Source organism: Daphnia magna, linkage group LG1 (genome assembly GCF_020631705.1).
Source record: "Daphnia magna isolate NIES linkage group LG1, ASM2063170v1.1, whole genome shotgun sequence".
NCBI lineage: Eukaryota > Metazoa > Arthropoda > Branchiopoda > Diplostraca > Daphniidae > Daphnia > Daphnia magna.
Window position 1 is genome coordinate 7,478,491 of NC_059182.1, and position 18,844 is coordinate 7,497,334.

The 18,844-nt window shown below is 38.7% G+C and overlaps 3 protein-coding genes, 2 long non-coding RNA genes and 1 pseudogene across 5 annotated transcripts; 3 read left to right on the forward strand and 3 right to left on the reverse strand.

Moving 5' to 3' along the window:
• The first annotated feature begins 1,114 nt into the window (after positions 1-1,114).
• Positions 1,115-1,620, forward strand: LOC123469075. The gene is made up of 3 exons (XR_006642472.1): positions 1,115-1,294; positions 1,355-1,462; positions 1,549-1,620. It is a non-coding gene; the product is annotated as an uncharacterized LOC123469075 (long non-coding RNA).
• A 5,968-nt stretch (positions 1,621-7,588) lies between these two features.
• LOC116926046 lies at positions 7,589-8,702 on the forward strand. Its single transcript, XM_045168376.1, has 5 exons — positions 7,589-7,636; positions 7,819-7,959; positions 8,028-8,061; positions 8,379-8,430; positions 8,492-8,702. Exons 1-5 carry the CDS (start codon positions 7,589-7,591, stop codon positions 8,700-8,702), a joined length of 486 nt encoding a protein of 161 aa, XP_045024311.1.
• An 812-nt stretch (positions 8,703-9,514) lies between these two features.
• Positions 9,515-9,727, reverse strand: LOC116927146. The gene is made up of 2 exons (XR_004396444.2): positions 9,640-9,727; positions 9,515-9,578 (listed from the first exon to the last, which is right to left on the reverse strand). It is a non-coding gene; the product is annotated as an uncharacterized LOC116927146 (long non-coding RNA).
• Positions 9,728-13,864: 4,137 nt separating this feature from the next.
• On the reverse strand, positions 13,865-14,778 carry LOC116924084. The gene is made up of 3 exons (XM_032930681.2): positions 14,626-14,778; positions 14,479-14,562; positions 13,865-14,224 (listed from the first exon to the last, which is right to left on the reverse strand). The coding sequence occupies exons 1-3, from the start codon at positions 14,702-14,704 to the stop codon at positions 13,977-13,979; spliced, it is 411 nt and encodes a 136-aa protein (XP_032786572.1). The 5' UTR covers positions 14,705-14,778; the 3' UTR covers positions 13,865-13,976.
• Positions 14,779-15,857: 1,079 nt separating this feature from the next.
• LOC116922536 lies at positions 15,858-17,223 on the reverse strand. Its single transcript, XM_045168379.1, has 4 exons — positions 17,185-17,223; positions 16,504-16,711; positions 16,156-16,437; positions 15,858-16,012 (listed from the first exon to the last, which is right to left on the reverse strand). Exons 1-4 carry the CDS (start codon positions 17,221-17,223, stop codon positions 15,858-15,860), a joined length of 684 nt encoding a protein of 227 aa, XP_045024314.1.
• A 164-nt stretch (positions 17,224-17,387) lies between these two features.
• LOC116922526 lies at positions 17,388-18,095 on the forward strand (annotated as a pseudogene).
• Positions 18,096-18,844: the final 749 nt, after the last annotated feature.

Sequence of the window (18,844 nt, forward strand, 5' to 3'; positions counted from 1 at the left end):
GTCTGGTTTGCAGATTATTATTTCAGGTAACAATTAATTTTTTTTTCTAATTTCCTTACTTTCTTTTTAACAAGTGCATCTCTTTCTTCTAGTACTTATTCAGGCTACGCTAAGTATCGCGAGTTATTTTGTATGACTCATGCGTGTCTTTTCTGGTGGATTGAGTCTGATGAGGACCTTTTTCATCCCACTCCGCACCGTTCTGATTTCTACACTGAAGTAACACAGGCTGAAATGGATAATCGTCTGTCCGCGCGTCAGACGTGGAACGATGTTTTGGAATCGTTCAACATGGAAACTCCCAGTCCAAACGATTTCCATTTGCTACGGGAGTTTTCCCGTAGCTTAACTTCTCTACTGGATTACATTGACGATCAATTAAATGAATAGCGATGTAAATTTTTCTATGGATTTTCAATACACTTTTTTCTACTGGAAATGTCTTTTTTCTTTCTTCAGTATGACAAAATGGTTACTCCTCTTGCATCTCTAGCTCCTCCCTCCCGCGGTCTCCGGGGGGAGGGTTGTCGTATCGCTCATGTACGGCCAAGCGTACACGGAGTGTATACAATTTGTATGCTAGGGCAATTAACCCTAAGGCAATAAGTGAGATTGCAGATACCAATTCGTAAGGGTAGCGTATAGAAGATGTTTCTTTCTGTTTTTTCGTTTCAGTGATAAGATTGTGAATTTGCTGTCCGGTCATTTCCGTTGAAAGGCTGGCTTGAGCATTACGATGAAGCAGTTGACTAATGATGTCTATTGAAGAGGTGTTTTCTCACGGAAGTTCCACGAAGGTATGTTTCTTGTTTGTAGTAATGTTGACATCTTGAGAAAAAATTTAAACTGTTGGTAGGACAACTGCTTGCAATTTTGGTGCGATTATGTTGCCTTCCATACTAGCCGGGAATACCCACTCTTCTGTACGAGCAGTGCATCCCAAAGGTATTTCAAACATTCCTACCGGCGGTAATGTTGTTGTTCTTAGTGTTGGCTGCTCACCACCAGATGGACACGAAAATACAATTTCGTGTCGCTATGTTGCTGAATAAATCCATTGGTTGGATCCCATGTAAACGACTTCAGGACCACGACATTCCGTAAATTTCTTTCTGCATTGTGTGTTAATTCTTGGTGTATCATTCATGAACACAGCTATTGCACAGGATTTTCGAGCAGTTCTTTTGCTGACACCGGTATGGAATTTGCATAGCGGGCGTCCTATCTTGCTACAGTCTTTAATGTCGTCTTTGGAAAGTTCCAAAAATGTTTCGAGATCTCCTGACACAGCAAGGTAATCTGGTAAATTTCCAAACAAGACGCCATGTGTTCCATTATCTGTTGATCCTGGTAGGTTGATAATCTGGAAGAGCTTGTACTGCTGAGCGTGGTCAAAAATAGGAACATGTATGAAGAGGCGAAAGGAATTTTCCATGGCTGCAACCGAGACAGTAGACTCTCGGTAAGCGACCCAAAGTTCGTCACTTGGAATAGACCATCCTCTTGGTAATTGACCATTGATTTTTTTAACAACTCTATTGAATTTAGCTGGAGAGATTATTTGAGGGGCCAAATGCCCGTTGGCTAGAAGACTAAAGCCGACGTCGAGACTATCAGCAAGTTGTTGTAGCCACAGCAAGATTTGATTAATTGCTTCAAACGTTTCATCCAGTTGGAAAAAATATTCGAAGTGACTTAGTTCTAAGTCTTCCATGTCAGCTATTTTTTCCATTATGTTTGTGGTCACATTTTTCAGCATGGAGTATTGGCCTCGTAGTTCTCTAATTAATTTTGCGTTAGTTCTGGTTTCCCATAGTGATTCATTCAAGACTGTGGCTTGTTTGTCCATAATGTGGATCACTTCTCGTTGATTTCGGGAGAGAAGTTGAATTTGATTATTCAGTTCTTCTAAATCTTTTTGTGTCGATACTCCAAAAAGCCATTTCAGGATTAATCCTCCCCCGTCGACGAGACTTCGACGATTTCTTTGGTTTGTATTCAAGGCTTTTTTGATATTTGATAATCGATCTGCTGCGTTCTCCATTCCTTTTAGGAAAGACTGCATTCTGCTGGTAATTCTTTTGGCTGCTATTTTTTGAGGTCTGGTACCTTGATTCTTCCATCTTTCTGCTACCTCCTGCTGTTGCAGAATTTTCTCTTTAAGGTACGCCGTGGCCGTATCAGGTAATCCAAAATCAAGGTCAGTCACTATTGTCCAAGATGATTCACTAAACGCAACGTCAGCTTGTTGTTTAAAAATGGCGTTTTCTCTCAGGATTAGTGAACTGCTTGTGAAGGGGGCCAGCAAGAAAATGAAGAACGGCACTAAGAAGGTGAGATACCTAGCCGGAGGTCTTCTATTTCGTATTGGTCTTCGTGATGCATCTGAAGGGACCTAATCTGGAGAACAGGTGATCACTTCACTACCACTTGTTTCGGGTGACACGTTAATTTCCTCAGGTACTGTTACTTCCTCTTCGGACAGAGGTTGTGAGTGAACTGCATCAGGTAGGTCTTGTGCTTCTTCATGTTGTTCTCCATCGTTCTGTTTGTCTTTTTCTGCGGCTCTCTCAGTGTTATCTGGGATGGATGTCTGCGGTGACTCCCATTCCAAAGTGGCTTCGTGAAATGACTTCATTCGACCGACGTGAACAATATCTGATTTTCCCCGTCCAGTTGCGAAGATTACTTCGTAGTTTACTGGTGTAGTTTTTCTCAAAACCCTGAATGGTCCCAACCAGCGGTGAAGAAGTTTTTCTGCTTTTCCTACTTTGCGAAATGGCTTGTAGATCAGGACTAGATATCCTGTTTGAAAAGATAGTTCTCTATGGCGAGCATCGTAGGTTTCTTTTTGTTTTTCTTTAACTCTCTGCATTATAGTTTTTACAATTTCTTTTGCTTCAGTCAGATCAGCTTGTAGTCGATCTGCATATTTCATTGCAGCGTCTTCTTCTGTCAACAATGGGTTGGGATCAGCGTCCAATTCCAAAACAATGGGAAGTCTGGGTTCACGTCCATAGAGGAGAAAAAATGGTGAATACCCCCGTCGACTCTTGTCTTGCTGTGTTGTATGCAAAGCATACGTATTGTAGAGTCCACCGCTCCATTTACCTGAGGGTGGTAACTTAAAGTTGTCTTGTGGTTTGTGTGCAATTTCTTGACAACAGCTTGCGTTAGATCTGAGGTAAAACACTTTCCTCGATCCGTTATGATTTGTTCTGGAGCTCCGTGACGTAGAAGAATTTGATTAACAAAAAATTCTGCGACGTCATCTGCTTTTCCAGTGGACATAGCTTTCAGTTCAACCCATTTGGTTAGATAGTCCACTGCTACGATAATCGTCTTGTTTCCTTTGGTAGACAGTGGGACTAGACCTAGTAGATCAATGCCTACTTTTTGAAATGGTCTCTCTACTTTGATGCATTGTAAGAGTCCTGCAGGTTTGTCTGGGACTCCTTTTCTGCTCTGACAATGGACACAGCTCTGAACGTGACGAGTTATGTCGAGTGCCATCTTCGGCCAGAAGAAACGATCACAAATCTTGTGTAGAGTACGATTGATGCCAAGGTGACCTGACACAACGTCGTCATGGTATGCCTGTAGAATTCTTTCACGGTAATCGACCGGTACGCACAATCTTCTGTAGTTCTTTCCATTTTTAAAAGTTTCCTTGTACAGCTTTTCGTTGTGAATTAAAAAATTTTTGACTCTTGATTTTCCGTTCTGGAGTTTCACAATTAGCTGATTCCAATTGCGACAGGCTTTCTGCTTTTCGGCCAACGACTCGTCTTCGTCTTCGGAAAGGCCAGGGAAAGTGATTGCTCCCACGATGAAACAGCGATCATCTTCTAGCTCTTCTGCAACTGGTAGCGGATTTCTTGAAAGACAGTCTGCATTGTCATGCGTTTTCCCACTACGGTACACAATAGTTATGTCGTATTCTTGAAGCGACAAGCTCCATCGGGCCGAACGGCCTGCAAGGTCTCTTTTGCTCATTAACCAGCAAAGAGCCTGATGATCGGTCACCACTTTCACTTTGCAACCCCACACAAAACATCAAAACTTGGAAAGACACCATACTAGTGCAAGACACTATTTTTCGGTGATTGAGTAGTTCACTTCTGATTTTTGTTAGAAGGCGGCTGGCGTATGCTATAGGACGTTCTGCTTCTTCAATGTGTTGAGCTAGAACGCCTCCTATGCCATAACCACAGGCATCGGGAAAGATTTCCATTGGTAGATCATAGTTGGGATGCGCCAATACTGGTGCCGAAGTAAGTGCTTGTTTCAAAGCATTGAAGCTGCTACTTTGATCTTCTCCCCACGTGAAGGGAATTTCTTTCTTCGTCAGGGTAGTAAGCGGGCGTGCAATTGATGCAAAACCTTGGATGTGACGTCGATAATACGAGCACAGACCAAGAAAGTTTTGTACTCCTATTCACCTTGTTTGCTGTTGAATGGCCTTCATTGGGTGATGGGAAGCTTTGAACTGCCTCCAATTTTTCAGGATCTGGTGCCACACCTTCTTTTGAGATGAGGTGTCCCAACACTTTCAGTGCATGCTCCATGAATGAGCATTTTGACCATTTCAACTTCAACCCAGCTTGAGAAAGGCAACTCAGCACTAGACGAAGTCTTTGCAAATGCTGTTCGAAGGTTGCTGAGTAGATTATGACGTCATCCAAGTATATCAGGCACCTCGTCCAACGAAGTCCAGCTAAGATGATGTCCATGGCCCTCTGAAAAGTACCAGGGGCGTTTGTTAAACCGAACGGAAGAGTACGGAACTGGTACAATCCGTCTGCAGTGATAAAGGCTGTTTTCGGTCTGTCACTGTCGATAACTAGAACTTGATGGTATCCTGATTGAAGATCCATGCTTGAGAAAAATATGGCGCCTTCCATATTTTTTTCCACGTATTGAATACGTGGTAAGGGGTATGAATCTTTTACCTTTACTGCGTTAAGTTTGCGATTGTCCACGCAGAAGCGCAAAGTACCATCTTTTTTCTTGACTAAAACCACTGGGGAAGACCAAGGGCTGTCAGAAGGTTCTATGACCCTTCTACGCAGCATTCCTTCCCCTTGATCTTGAATAACATTTCGTTCTTTCCAGGCACTCTTGTAAGGAAGCTGATGGATAGGACGCGCATTAGCGGTATTGATGTCATGTTTGACGACTGAACAGTATCCCAAATCATCCTCGTTTAATGCAAAGCAATGAGCAAATTGCTTGAGGATTTTTACTGTCTCTTCTTTCTCTTCTTTTAATAGATTTTCCCCAATTCTTCCTTCGAGATGTTTCAACAATTCTTCTTTCTCTGCATCTGCATCTTGGTTCTTCACCGAAGCATCTAGTGTTAGAATTTCTTGAATTTCTTCCATTTCTTCAGCTTCGGGGTGTTTTTCTAGGATTCCCAGTGTCACTCCTTTTTCTAGCCACACTGTTTTCGGAGACAGGTTGGCGACTGGAATATCTTTCAAATCCGTTTGTACGAGCGCGTGACCGGTAGACAGACTTGGGGTCGAATTTTAAATACTGTACCATTGTTTCGGATTTTTTTTTTCAAATCAAATCCAAATCCAATCAAATCCAAATCCTCCCGGATTTTTAAGGGATTTGGATTTGCCTTATTTTTCAATGGCTTGGATTTGGATCGGATTTTATCCCCACAAAAAAAACCCGGATTTTTTTCAAATCAAATCCAAATCCTTTATAAAGATTTGTTTCGGATTGTTTTCCAATTTAGAATTTTTTTCCTGTACCCCCCAGCCACTGTTTAGTATTTACCTTTCTTGTCGTCTGCAGACTCTGCACTTGATCCTCTTACCTCCATCGTGTGTAAGACCAGACATATACTCTTTACCGTTTTATTAGATTGAAAAATTTCGTGATTTCTTCATCGTATATTAAAACTATTAGAAGGTAAGGAATGCTACCAGTTAGCCGTTTTTTGCACTAGGCACTAGGCAGCCATATCTTTATTTTATGGTCACTAAAAATCATCATCCTGACAATATCTGCATCCTGACAATATCCATCCTAAGGACAATCATTCTCCTGACAATGATTGTCCTTCTGACTTGCGCTTTAGTCCCTTGGGTTATTGGAAAGTAAACGCCCATCGATTCCCGTTGTTGGCTTTGATAGCAAGGGAGCTCTTCGGGGTGCCCGCTTCGGGAGGAGAGATCAAACGGGTCTTTAGCACCGCCACGGACATCGCATCGGCTAAAAGAAATCGCATTAAGCCTCCTCTCTTCGCGAAAATGCTTTTCATAAAGCGAAATATGAAACTTATGAGTCCTGTGACTCCTGTCAAACACAAATGATGAATTGTGGCTAACTCTTTTTTTTTTGCTCTTTTAACCATTGTCAGTCAGAATACTCAGAAATAAAAAGATTTAATCCAACTTAAAAACTCTAAAGGAACCTGTTATTATAGTTTTAAAAAAAAATATGGATTTTGTAAGAAATCAAAAGTCGAACTGACTTTTTAGCAAAACTTCTATTAAAAAATAAACTAATCCAATTAAGTCTTGGGTTTTTATTTGATATTAAATTAGGGATTAAAGTAAAAAAAAATTAAAAGGAAATTTAAAAAATTTTTACCTTGACACAGAAATATGTAGATGAACTTGTATGTAACTATGTGTTACATGTTGCAATCATAAAATTAACAATTGATTGTGAATTGGATTGGATTTGGATCGGATTTGGATCGGATTTGGATCGGATTTTCTCAAATTTAAAATGATTTGGATTTGGATTTGGATTTGGATTTGATTTGGATTGGATTTTGCTAATTTTTTCGAGCTTAGGATTTGGAACGGATTTCAAAACACACGCAATGATTTGGATTTGAGTCAAATCCGGCAAATTTAGAAAATCCGAAACACTGCACTGTACTTTTGCTTAGCCAATACTTAACTTAGAGATAAGTCTGACTTATCGAATAAGTCGCAATTTTGAACAAAAATCAAAAAGTTAAGTAAAATACTTCAGCCTAAAAAGAAATAAGTTAAGCAAGAAAATGGAGATAAGTTTAAGGTACCTCCGGAGGTACCTTATCTCTGTAAGTTTGTACTTTCGACGCATTTCATCACTAAATTTAGCAAAATATTTGTGGTTGTGCTATAAGAAAAATTAAAAATGCGCCTGCTAGACTATTTGTTTTGAAATTGACAGTTCAGCAAAAAAAAAGTGTTAAAAAATTTACAAAAATGCACGAAATAGCAGATTTCTTTGCAGATTTGGCTGCTTTCGGTGACGAAAGTGATTATTTGTCGTCATCCAGCGATGAAGATAATGCGAGACACAAAAAGCAAGAGATACATCGGCGAAAAAGCCGACTTGTCCCGTTTTACCAGACGAGGAAGGATGTCCTTACTTACTTTGAAGATGACAGAATATTCCGGACGTTTCATTTTGATCGTGAGTCGATTCAGTACATCACTGGTATGCTTTTTATATTTTCCACAACTTATTTGCACTATTACTATAGTTTACTTCATCTTTTTGTACAGAGTTGGTCACCCCGTTGCTCCCAAAAAGGAAAACCAAAGCTAAGCGTAACCTGGAACCACTGGACATGGTCCTCATTTCTCTACAGTATTATGCAACTGGAACTTTCCAAGCCGCAGTGGGAAACATTTTACGCTACAGCCAGTCATCAGTCTGATGTTCAATTGCTGCTGTTTCACTTTCACTGTCACTTGTTTCCAAGCAATTCATCAAATTTCCCCCAAGATTTGAACCAAGTATTACTGTCACAAAGCTTAAAAGTATGTTGATTGATAGCTAAATATTAAAATCATGCAGATGAAACGTGACTTTGCTCAAATTGCTCGAATGCGGGGAGTTGTGGGGCTTATTGATGGCACACATGTAGAGATTCAAAGGCCGTTTCAGTATGAAAAAGCCTTTTTAAACCGAAAAAACAAACATTCTTTGAATGTTCAGGTACGGCAAACAACATAAACCACATTGAAATAGGCTTATTGCCTTTATTTGTGCAATTTTTTTTAAAGGTAATCTGTGGTCCAGATTACAAATTTTACAGCGTTTGTGCTACAAAACCTGGGTCCTGCCACGATAGCTCCATTTTGAAAACCAGCACAAATGGGAAAAAATTTTCAGCGGGTGAATTTGGTCACGGAGTTTTTCTTGGAGACAGTAGGTATGCGAATACCACGTACCTTTTCACCCCATACAGCGAGCCAAGAAACCCAATTGAGGTAATTATTGTCGATATTTACGGTCAAGTGACTGTTCCGCTTTATATGGTTTCTATTAAATTCATGAATTTTAGGAGAGATTCAACAAATCACACAAGACAACTAGACGTATGGTGGAGAGATCTTTTGGAATATTGAAAAAACGTTTTCCTGCGCTTCACTATAAGATTAGGATGACTCCCACCAAAGCATCTTGGTAGGCTATATCTATTTCTACATTTCTTTGTTTTTAGTTTTCTTTGTTTTAATTTCAATAGGGTCATCGGGGCATGTAGTGTGCTTCACAACATCGCCATCGATCGCAATCAACCTCTCGATAACGACTGGGGAGAAGATGATGACGAAGAAGATAATGAAGATCCTCTCCCGATTGATGGTGCTGGTCGTTCAGCTGCAGTCGAACGCCGCTTAGGAAAGGAAAAAAGGGACAGAGTAGCCAGGGAGACTTTTGGATATGAAAACTTTTGACGATGACTTTTGACATATGAAAATGTATTGACTGGAATACAAAAATGGAAGGCAAACTGTGTGGTGAGAGCCAAACTTAAATTAAATAAACACAAATTATTATTTTTACAAGTTTGGCCTTAGTATTGTAAAGTATTTCGAATAAATCACATGGAATTTCTTCCTTTTGCAATGCATCACCCAACAGTAAACGAACTTCCATGATGGATTTCAATGTGTTGAGGCGTTGCTCAACCACACGACTCTTGGCAGCGGCCTCAGACGAAACGCAAACGCCGTATTTTGCCTTCTTGACGGTCTGTCGCATAGTCAAAGTTGACGTGGGAGATTTGAGCCGCTTTCCTTTGTAGGCAGCAGCCGCAGCAGTTGAAGTCGATGGAACAGCAGCAGCATCAGAAGTAGAAGGAACCACGAGCGACTCATTGATGTGCAACGGACTTGATGTGTGGCGGTAGATATCGTCGTCATCGTTTTAAAAACTAACGCGCCTGTTTTCACTATTGAAAAAATGTGTACATTATTATTACAAGATAAAGAAAAAACAAAAAAAAGATTGGCCTTACATGGTTGACAATTCGTAATTTTCCAGGCTGCTTGAATTGCTATTGTCGTACTCCGTGGTAGTCCTTACTTGTCTCTGCAAAATTTGAGCAACCATTTCACTGTTCGCCAAATCACCTTGGTCCTCTGTATCAATGCTTTCCTAGGGACATAATGAGCCATGAAATGTGTAAATAAATTTCAAATACAAGGGAATAATGTTGTGTTAGTTTACGCGAATCTTTTCTCCAGCAATTGATGGATTTTTTTTGCCTAGAATGTGTTGCCAAAATTTTTCATAGAGTGGCTTCAGCGGTCCTGTAGATGGGCCTCCTCCTGTTATATAAATGGAACTAATAGTGAAATGTTTTTGAGGTTAACGTAATCAGCCATTTACCTGTTTCAGTCAACCCTGCCTTGTGGTTGGCAATAGCAGCCTTAGCAGATTGGCTGAAATTGTTCCACTTCTTCTTAATAATTTCCACGGTCCTCACCTTGGAATCTGAAAATTCCACGATCATCGACATAGTTATTTTCTTCCATGTTTCATTCTTCAATTCCTTCGTAATTAGGGCATTGAAGTCTCCTTCCATCACCTCCTGTGGAACGAATTACATGATTTATTGAGCACATCTAGTAAAAATTGCTGCTGATGACTAAGATATTAATATCGTATATATTACTTACCTTTTCTTCAATGTATAAATCCAACAGAAAATCCGTCTCGCGATCGGACCAAACATCACGTTTCACTTTCTCCTTCAATCCGTCAGTTTTCGGCCCCATTTCATCCAAATATCACCTGTGCAAAAACAACACTGCAAACACATCAAAATAATTTTTAAATACTTATGTCATGCTTGTTTCGTGTAAATTCGTCTGCTTTGTTTTCAGAAAACGTTTGCAAGCTTTAACGTCATTGGCCAAAATTTGCCCCGCCTTACTTTTGAGAAGTTAAGCGAAAAAATGCTAAGCCGACATAAGTATCAATATTTTTTTGTTCAAAATCACGACTTAAGTGAAGAACGATAAGTTTCCCTTATCGAGCCGAACTTGGCTTATGTCGGCTTGGCAAAAGTTGGCTTAAGTCGACTTTTGGCTAAGCAAAAGTACGGTGTTCAAAATTCGACCCTTGATGTTGCTAACAGTGAAGCTGATGGTGTCACGATGCACGAACCTTCCATTCTGTGAGAGATAGATGTTGGAATTTGCTTTACCGTGTATGCTGGTATTTCTTGACTATCTTTTGAAATCAGCCGACTTTCTTGTGACTCTTCTACTTGGAGAGCAGTGATTTCTGGAAGCAGTGATTTCCCTGTCGTGAATGATGACTCTTCTCACTCGTAGTCAATGTGGATAGCTCGAAATTGTTGTAGGAAGTCATTTCCTAACAGTAGTTCAAAACCCGACATTGGCATAAATATTGCGTTACCTTTTATAGTTTTGCCTCTGTGGGTTACTACTATGTCTGCCGTACTCTGTGGTGACAGGGTTTGACCATTTACTAGACGGATCTTTGGTCTGACTAGAGGTTTTTTGACAAATTCCGTTTTCTCTAGTAATTCGGGTGAGATTACTGTGACTGCAGCTCCTGTATCAATCAGTGCTGTTGCAGTTATTTCTCCACACCTTACTGCTTCCTTTATTAGTCTTGCAGGATTCAAGTTGAACACGATCATTTCTGGGTCAGCCACTTTTTCTTCCAACGTATCTGGAACGGTTAGGTTGATGGAAAGATTTCCCTTTGAAGTCGCCCCTGCGGCTGCATCTTTAGGCGGACTTCTGTATTGTTCTGATTCAGGGTTCTTGAAGCAGTTGCGAGCAATGTGTCCTGACCTCTTACAAAAAAAAACATTGCAGCCTTCCTGTTAGAATGCGACCTTTTGGTTTAAAAGGTCCTTTTGAATTTACTTGCTCGTTTTTCTCTTTTGAAATTAACTTTTCTCAAGTCTCTTGAATTAATTCTCTCATCGTCTTCATCAAATCTGCTTGCTGGTCTGGGTAGACCACTGACAGGTTTGGTAACTGCTCCTGAGGCTTCTGCGGCTCAGCTGTCGTATCCTTCCATCCTGGTGTGTCTGACATGAGTGATGCTTCTGTATAGGATTTTACTAGTGCCAAAAATTCTTCGCATGTCTTGGGCTTCAGCGGATAAATTTTTCTGAAAAGTGTTGGGCGAAGTCCTCTAAAAAAAAGTTCCACAATCGGTGCGTTTCTGACATATTCGGGTCAACCAGTCTGCAGAGATTGAGAATTTCGTAGTAGTACCTAATGGTTGGCTCGTCCACTCCTTGGGTCCTACTTCTGAGTCTGGTCTCTTGGAAAAGACCGTAATTATCTGGTTGAAATTCTTTCAAAAACACCGAACGTAGACCGGGTACTGCGGCCACAGCCGCATTTCCTGCAGCAGCTGCCTGTGCTGCTGTGTCTTCTCAGTCATTCGGGAGTCTTGCGCACAGGAACCAATTTCTTGCAGTATCATCCAAGTACATACTGAAATTATTTCTTTAGGTCAGCATTTCTCCAACCGTTGTGGGTAGAGATTGTTTCGTAGCGCTCTAACCATTGACGAGCGTCTTTCCGTTGGACTCCCCCAAAAAACAGGTGGGCTTATACATTTTCTAACAGCTGCCATAGCTGTACCTTGAAATTGCTGCTGATGTCTTGGAGGTACCAAAGGGTGTTGTCCTATCACAGTAACCACCAGATGTGTGGGCAGACTTAATTCTGCTTCGGAGTCGGATCTTGAATCTGCTTCGGAGTCAGGTTGTAAATCTGCTTCGGAGTCGGATCTTGAATCTGACTGATTTTCAGGGTTTCTGAAATCGCTCTGTTTAAATTTTACTTCACCTGAGGTAACTAGATTTTCAATAGAAGTTGAGATTTCTGGATCTTGGTTCGGGCCTGTTGTTACACTTTCACCACCTGACAATTCGGGTGATTGTTCTGGATGCAATCGTCTACTTGGATCGCGAGGGCAACTAGGTAATCTTGGATTAGATTTTTTCTGCATCGACTAATTTTTTAAAGCAGCACAAAATTCGTTAACTACGGGTAACGAGCTGCATCTCCAACATTTGTCACACTTGACTTGAAAACGTTTGTATTTTTCTTAACACAGAAAAAGGGAATACAATGATTACATGAATAATGAATTGAATCCTTACTTTTACTAAGCGTCTAGTTAGGGGAAAAGAAAGCGACTAATAATGGAAAAACAGTGGGTTTTATACTAGCTTTGAAATTACGCCCTCTCCCTAAGGTTAATAGATTTTGCTGCACATTCTAAAGCTATTCTGGAACTTCTACTTATTTAGGGAGAAATGTCTGATAACATAACAGATAGTAGAACATTCGTAACTACCCGAGGAGAATTTACCCGTAGCGAAACGCGATTGGAATAGGGTCAATCCACGTCCGTTATTTTTGTTTAATTTGTCATATAGTTATGAAACACTGATTTTCAAATTTTTATTTATTTTAGTAGTTTCTGAGTTATGCAAAATGAAAAACGTTTTTTTTTCATTTTTTTATTTTTTCCGGTGTTTTTATTTTTTTATCCGTGTTTTTTCATTTATTTTAGTAAATAAACCCTTGTTTGCGATTCATAGGTAGGTTTTTTTAAATTATTCATTAAATATCAATTAACATATGTATTAAATTAAAGGACTTAAATTTATACTTTGGCCAAAAAAAATCGGCAAAGTTCTGAATATTTTGGATTTTCAACTTCATTTTATGCCTAACGGGCTTTCATGTATAGTCAGAAAGGGTTAATGTAAAGGGTAAAGGGTAATGTAAAGGGGAAAGTATGTTCCGCTAAGCCAACTCTTTTTACTTTATGAAAGCCCGTTAGGCTAAATGAAGTTGAAAATCCAAATATTCATGAACTTTGCCGATTTGTTTCGGCCAAAAAAAAAATTAAAATTTTTTTTTTTTAATACATATGGTTAATTGATATTTAATGAATAATTTAAAAAACACTCTATGAAGTCGCAGATTTTGGCTACCGATTTTTGAATAAGGAAGGGTTTAAAATTTAAAAGTTAAATTACTATACTTAGAATTAATTTTTACTAAAATAAATGTAACCAAACGAAAGTAGTGAAAACTGGATAAGAACTTGTATTTAAATTTCTCAAAAAAAAAAAAAACACGGTAAAAATGCGGAAAATGAAAAAACGTTTTTTTTTGCGATATCTCGAAACTACTGGGAAAAATACAATAAATTTTGAAAATCGTGTTTCATAACTATATGAATCCACTGCCAATTTAAACAAAATCCGTGACTTACCCGCGCCCGAGATCTGACGGATCGGCGTGGATTGACCCAATAGGTTTTTTATAGAACCGCTTGGTTGAGACGCATACCACGGAATGCATCTTTTTTGAATTCTAGAACACCTTGTTTGTGTTTTTTTCTTCATTACTGGATGCATTTTTGCAAACGCAACGGAAATTAGTTTCAAAATGCGTTTTTTGTGTATTTATTTTGCATTTGAATTGAATTTAATCACGTATCAAATTTTACCTTATATAAACAACTTTCACTCATCTATTTTCTTGTTATATCTCTTCTCCACACATCTTTTTTTTTTAAATAAATTTTTCGGACACAATTATTGAAGTGAGAAGCAGCATTTTATTAACTGGCAGAGATTAACTGACAAACACTGACGTAGGTACTGACTGAACAACACTGACAGAGATACAGAATGAGATACTCACCGATTGTTAAAGCTCTCGATAGTTTTCAAGCGCTTCAACAATTGATTTGATTCTCTGCTTTACTAACGAAATTACTTCATTTTTTTCAAGTTTCTCCACATTGTCTTCTTCGTCTCCATTGCCTGCCATAGCGGGAACATTTACTGATTTGTGATAGTTAAATTGGTGTACTCTTCTGGCAGCCTGGACACACTCCAAAACTTTGGAGATTTGGATCGGCTTTTTGTGCTGCTCCAAGACATTGGTCATGACAACTATAAAGTCATAAGAAAGTCATAAGAATTTACACATTCAAATAACTAAAAATCAGACTAATAACTAACAAACAGACTAAAAGAGGACTTCATAATTACTTCGCTCTGTGGCATTGCATTTCATTTGATTAAAAGAGAAGCAACGATGAATTGCAAATTAAAAAGTTGAGAGAATTTGGCTTCCACAGAGTGACGTAGTTATGAAGTCCTCTTCAATTCCGCCAACTTGAACATTTCAACAGCATCATTTTTACAAATAATTTTCCAGATGAAGCGTTTAGATTGATCATCTAAGGCAATGGGGAAATTCTTTCGCTTAGTTAATCGGATCCACAGTGCTGCAAGAAATCGTAAAAAAAAGTTGTCATTTCGGAAAACAACGATCTTAAATTAATACAAACTGGAAATAGTCAGTCCTTCGAGTCCTTCTAGAGCAATTTCGTCTAATATGCATCCCGGAATATTTTCTGGAAATTCCATTTCTAAAATGTAAAAACCAAAATACTGATCAACAGTTGCTTCGTCTGCAACTAAACAGCACAACTACAGCGATGCCAGTTCTACTGGATGGACTCTTTTTTCATTGATCAAATACCAATGCAATTATACAAATGCAATCAATCATCTTTAATTCTTTATCAATCATCATCATTCATCACATCATCAGATATTCATTGAGGTTGGCCAATTTTTTCATAAAATCCCGGTTTATTTTTATTCTTTCGGTAACTGGTTTTAAGTTGCAGTTCACAGGTTTCTTTGTAATCAATTAATTTTAAGTTGTATTAAACATACAAATTAGGCTGTCTTCATTTAAGTTAAATTTATTTTCAAAACGGGTATGAGGCAACATTTACAATGAGCTTACGTATGTTATTAGCACTTAGCTGTTTATTTGTATACAAATTAGTTCTACAAATAACTTATTGCAATGGCTCGCACGCGCAGAAGGAACTTGAAAAAATTGAAAACTGCTGAAAACCCGAGGATGGAAGCTGCAAAAAAGACCATGTGTATTCGTGTATTCATTTATGCCGTTCTTAAAACTGTCCCCAGATCATTTCCCCCCAATGATCGGATTATGCGGATCTAAAAACAAATTTGAAAATTAAGTAAAACAATTGTAAATAAAAGTATATTAAGTAAACAACTACACATATTTCGTCCCACCTGATCTTTACAGATAGACGTCACCATCCACAAGCGAGTCATCAAACTTTTTGAAATCGTCTATATTGTTGAGTGGAAAGGAGTATTTTTGACTGAAGACAGGGTGTGACTTGTCTGATGTAGAAGTATCAGCTGTAGAAGCAGCTTGAAAGTTCTTCCTTAATTGATTCCGGATATCTCGGTTATCCGACTTTATGTCTTGGATATCTCGGCCCATACCTCTTGTTAAAGAAAATAGTTCTACGATACAAATTATAGCGGAAAATATTACTGAAAAAGATTCTAAAATTTTCGACAGTTGGAAAAATTGTTAGAACACTTACTGGAAAAGTTTTTCAGTACTTGCTGTTGGAAAGCAGCGTTGTCCATAATTTTCCTGGCTTTCGAACTTTGTCCATTGCAGGAGTCGTCTTCCATGTCACAAATACCATTGTCTTTGTCATCTCTCTCTTTTCTCTTTCCACTACTTGTATCCAGCGGAACCAGCATTTTCTATTTGGCGCTCATCTAGCACTACACTGGCCCCTAATGATTTATCGGATTGTGGTGAATTGCTCCTACGTAAATCTTTCACTTCCGCAGGATCTACGCAATTCGTCGTTTGGGAGGCAGGTTTTGCTAAATGAACATAACATTTGTCGCTACTATTAATCATATGCATAATAACTACAAAGTTTGAAGATATATATGTCACATATATATAATATTATATATATATAAAATATTATTACAGCGAAGAAATGTTGAAATAAGTTACGTACTAAACAATACTTGTTCCACACGGTTTTCAATCAAAGGCGATGGCGATGACCACATAGAGGCTAAATCTTCAGCACCACCATCTATGTGAGCAAAAATATCGATGCGTTCCTCATCGCTTTCGTCATACACATCTTCCGGGATTGTTTTCTTAACAGTAGTTCGTTTTAGTCTAGTATTTGTCTTCTCCTTTTCACGAAAAGTTCTGGCGGAATCTGAAACCTCCGTATCAGCACTGCCATTAGTTATTGCCTCTGATCGGCTAACCGCTTCCCGGTAGGTACCTAAATTATGGAATACTATAGTAAAAAAAAATTATATAAGTGACATTGATGTAATGTAAAACTTACCGTGCGATGAAATCACTTTAGCGTTGTAGCGTGGCCACCTCGTGCTGAAAACTTCCTCCCTTTCAGCGCGGTTTTGTGCATCTTTTATGTGCCAGGCACATTTATTGTCGCTAAACTGGTACCAATGCCCAGGCACAACAACAATTTCGTTAGATTCAATAATTTTACCACAAAAAACATCATTTTTCACTCGAAATATTTTGTTAACCTATCCTTTTGCATGAGGTAAAAGCAAGCCACTGACGCAAGAAAAATTACAACTGAGAAATTAGGTTACAACAATTCTTTTTTGTAACAAAGACAAATACAGAGTTGCGACAATAGTTTATAACGCTTTTGCTTTTAAGGTCGTACTTCGTAAGTAGGAAAGAAAATTACAAAATTGGCAACACCTTGTATTTATGACAGGTTGGATATTCACCTGGTGATTGTGATATAATGTCACTTATTGAAACTAAGTTTATCCAGCTCTGTTCATAAAGACAGTCTTCCAGAACTTTATTTTCTTGTTTCAACTGTGTTGTTTGTGATGTCTAGGCAAGAAAGAAGACGTGTGCGTGCTTATGTTCAATATGTGAATCGCCTATACGATTCGACCGATGAATCTTCAGATGACGATGAGGCTGGGGACAGTTCCATGGGACAATTACCAGAAATCGTTGACGTAAATATAGCTATTACATTATTTGTTACACGAGGGGTTGTGGAACCCTTCGACATTACATTGTATGATTCTTCTTGTGTGTAACGTAATATTTTTAGAGTTATACATATTTACCTATTATAACTATTCTATATATATAACTTACGTAGTGATCTGCTTTTATTTGATATAGATAGACGAAATTAATTTGCCTGCTGTTAATGTTGAATCTGATACTTCCATGTCAAGTGACGAGGATCCTGAATATTTGTAAACATGTTCTTCCTTGGAAGACAGTACTGAAATTGAAAGTGCTGACTTAGGATGTTATGGGGATGGCGCTGGCGCTGGTGATGCCGTGTGTGCCGAGAAAAATTCGCTTGCAGCCGATTTAAGAGGCTGGAAAACCAAATTTCACGTTCCACTTAACCAAGTTGGAGAGCTGTTAGATATTCTTCGTAAATATCACCCAGAACTCCCGAAATCCGCGAAAACGTTATTGGGTACTCCGCGCCAAAAAGCTCTAGTTAGAAACGTTGACCCTGGCATTTACTATCATTTTGGAATCGAGAAAAGGTTGTTGTTCATCTTGACTTCCGTCGGAGTCTTGATTCTTGATGACCCTGTTGGAATTTTCATTGGCATCAACGGCGTACCTTTAACAAAAAGTTAAGGGAGCCAGTTCTGGGTAATTGTAGGCTATTTACCTTTTATTGAAGACTCTGTGCCTTTCCCTGTTGGTGTTTATCATGGCAAAACCAAACCAAAATTATCAAACAATTTTTTACAAGAACTAGTGGAAGAAGCGCATCATCTGTACACAACAGGATTTAGTTATCGTGGCAACTGCTACAAATTGAAAATTGAAGCCTTCATTTGTGATGCTCCCGCACGAGCAAATGATAGCTTGCGTAAAAAGCCACTCATCAGACCGTTATGGTTGCGCTAGATGTACAGGATTTGGTGTTATTCTAGGGGAATTAAGAACCAACGATTCTTTCAGGGGAAAAAACTGTGTCAATCACCATCACTGTCGATCGATATTAGAAAATTTGGACTATGTAGACATGATCCATGATCTGCCTTTAGATCCGATGCATCTTTTCGATCTCGGTGTACAAAAAAAATGTTAACGATCTTGTGTGGAATTGATTCACGTAAAAGAATTTGAGGTGTGACATTGACACTTGTGGTCGTTGAACAAATTGATGCATTTCTTGCCATGATCCAGCAATTTATATCTCGATTAGAATTTGCCCGTCAACCTCGTAGTGTTAAAGAACTTCCAAGATGGAAATCGCCAGAATACAGAGTCATTCTCCACTATGTAGGGGTCGTTTTATTTCGTAACTATTTGCCCCGTACTTTATTTAACCATTTTCTCTTACTGAACTATGCTGTAAAAATTTTTTCTTGTGAGGAATTTTGCCACAAAAAAAACGCATGCGCCGATTCTCTTCTCTTCCATTTCATAAAGCAATCCGCCGTCCTTTACGGCCAATCTTTCGTATCGTATAATGTTCATTCTTTGTTTAATATTGCCTCTGATGTCTTAAAATTTGGCGTTCTTGAAAATTTTAGCGCATATCGGTTTGAAAATTTTTATGGCAACATGAAAAAATATTTAATTAAAAGTGAAAAGCATCTCCAACAATTTGTAAAGCGACAAGTAGAAGAAGAAAATTGTAAGCTGTCTTC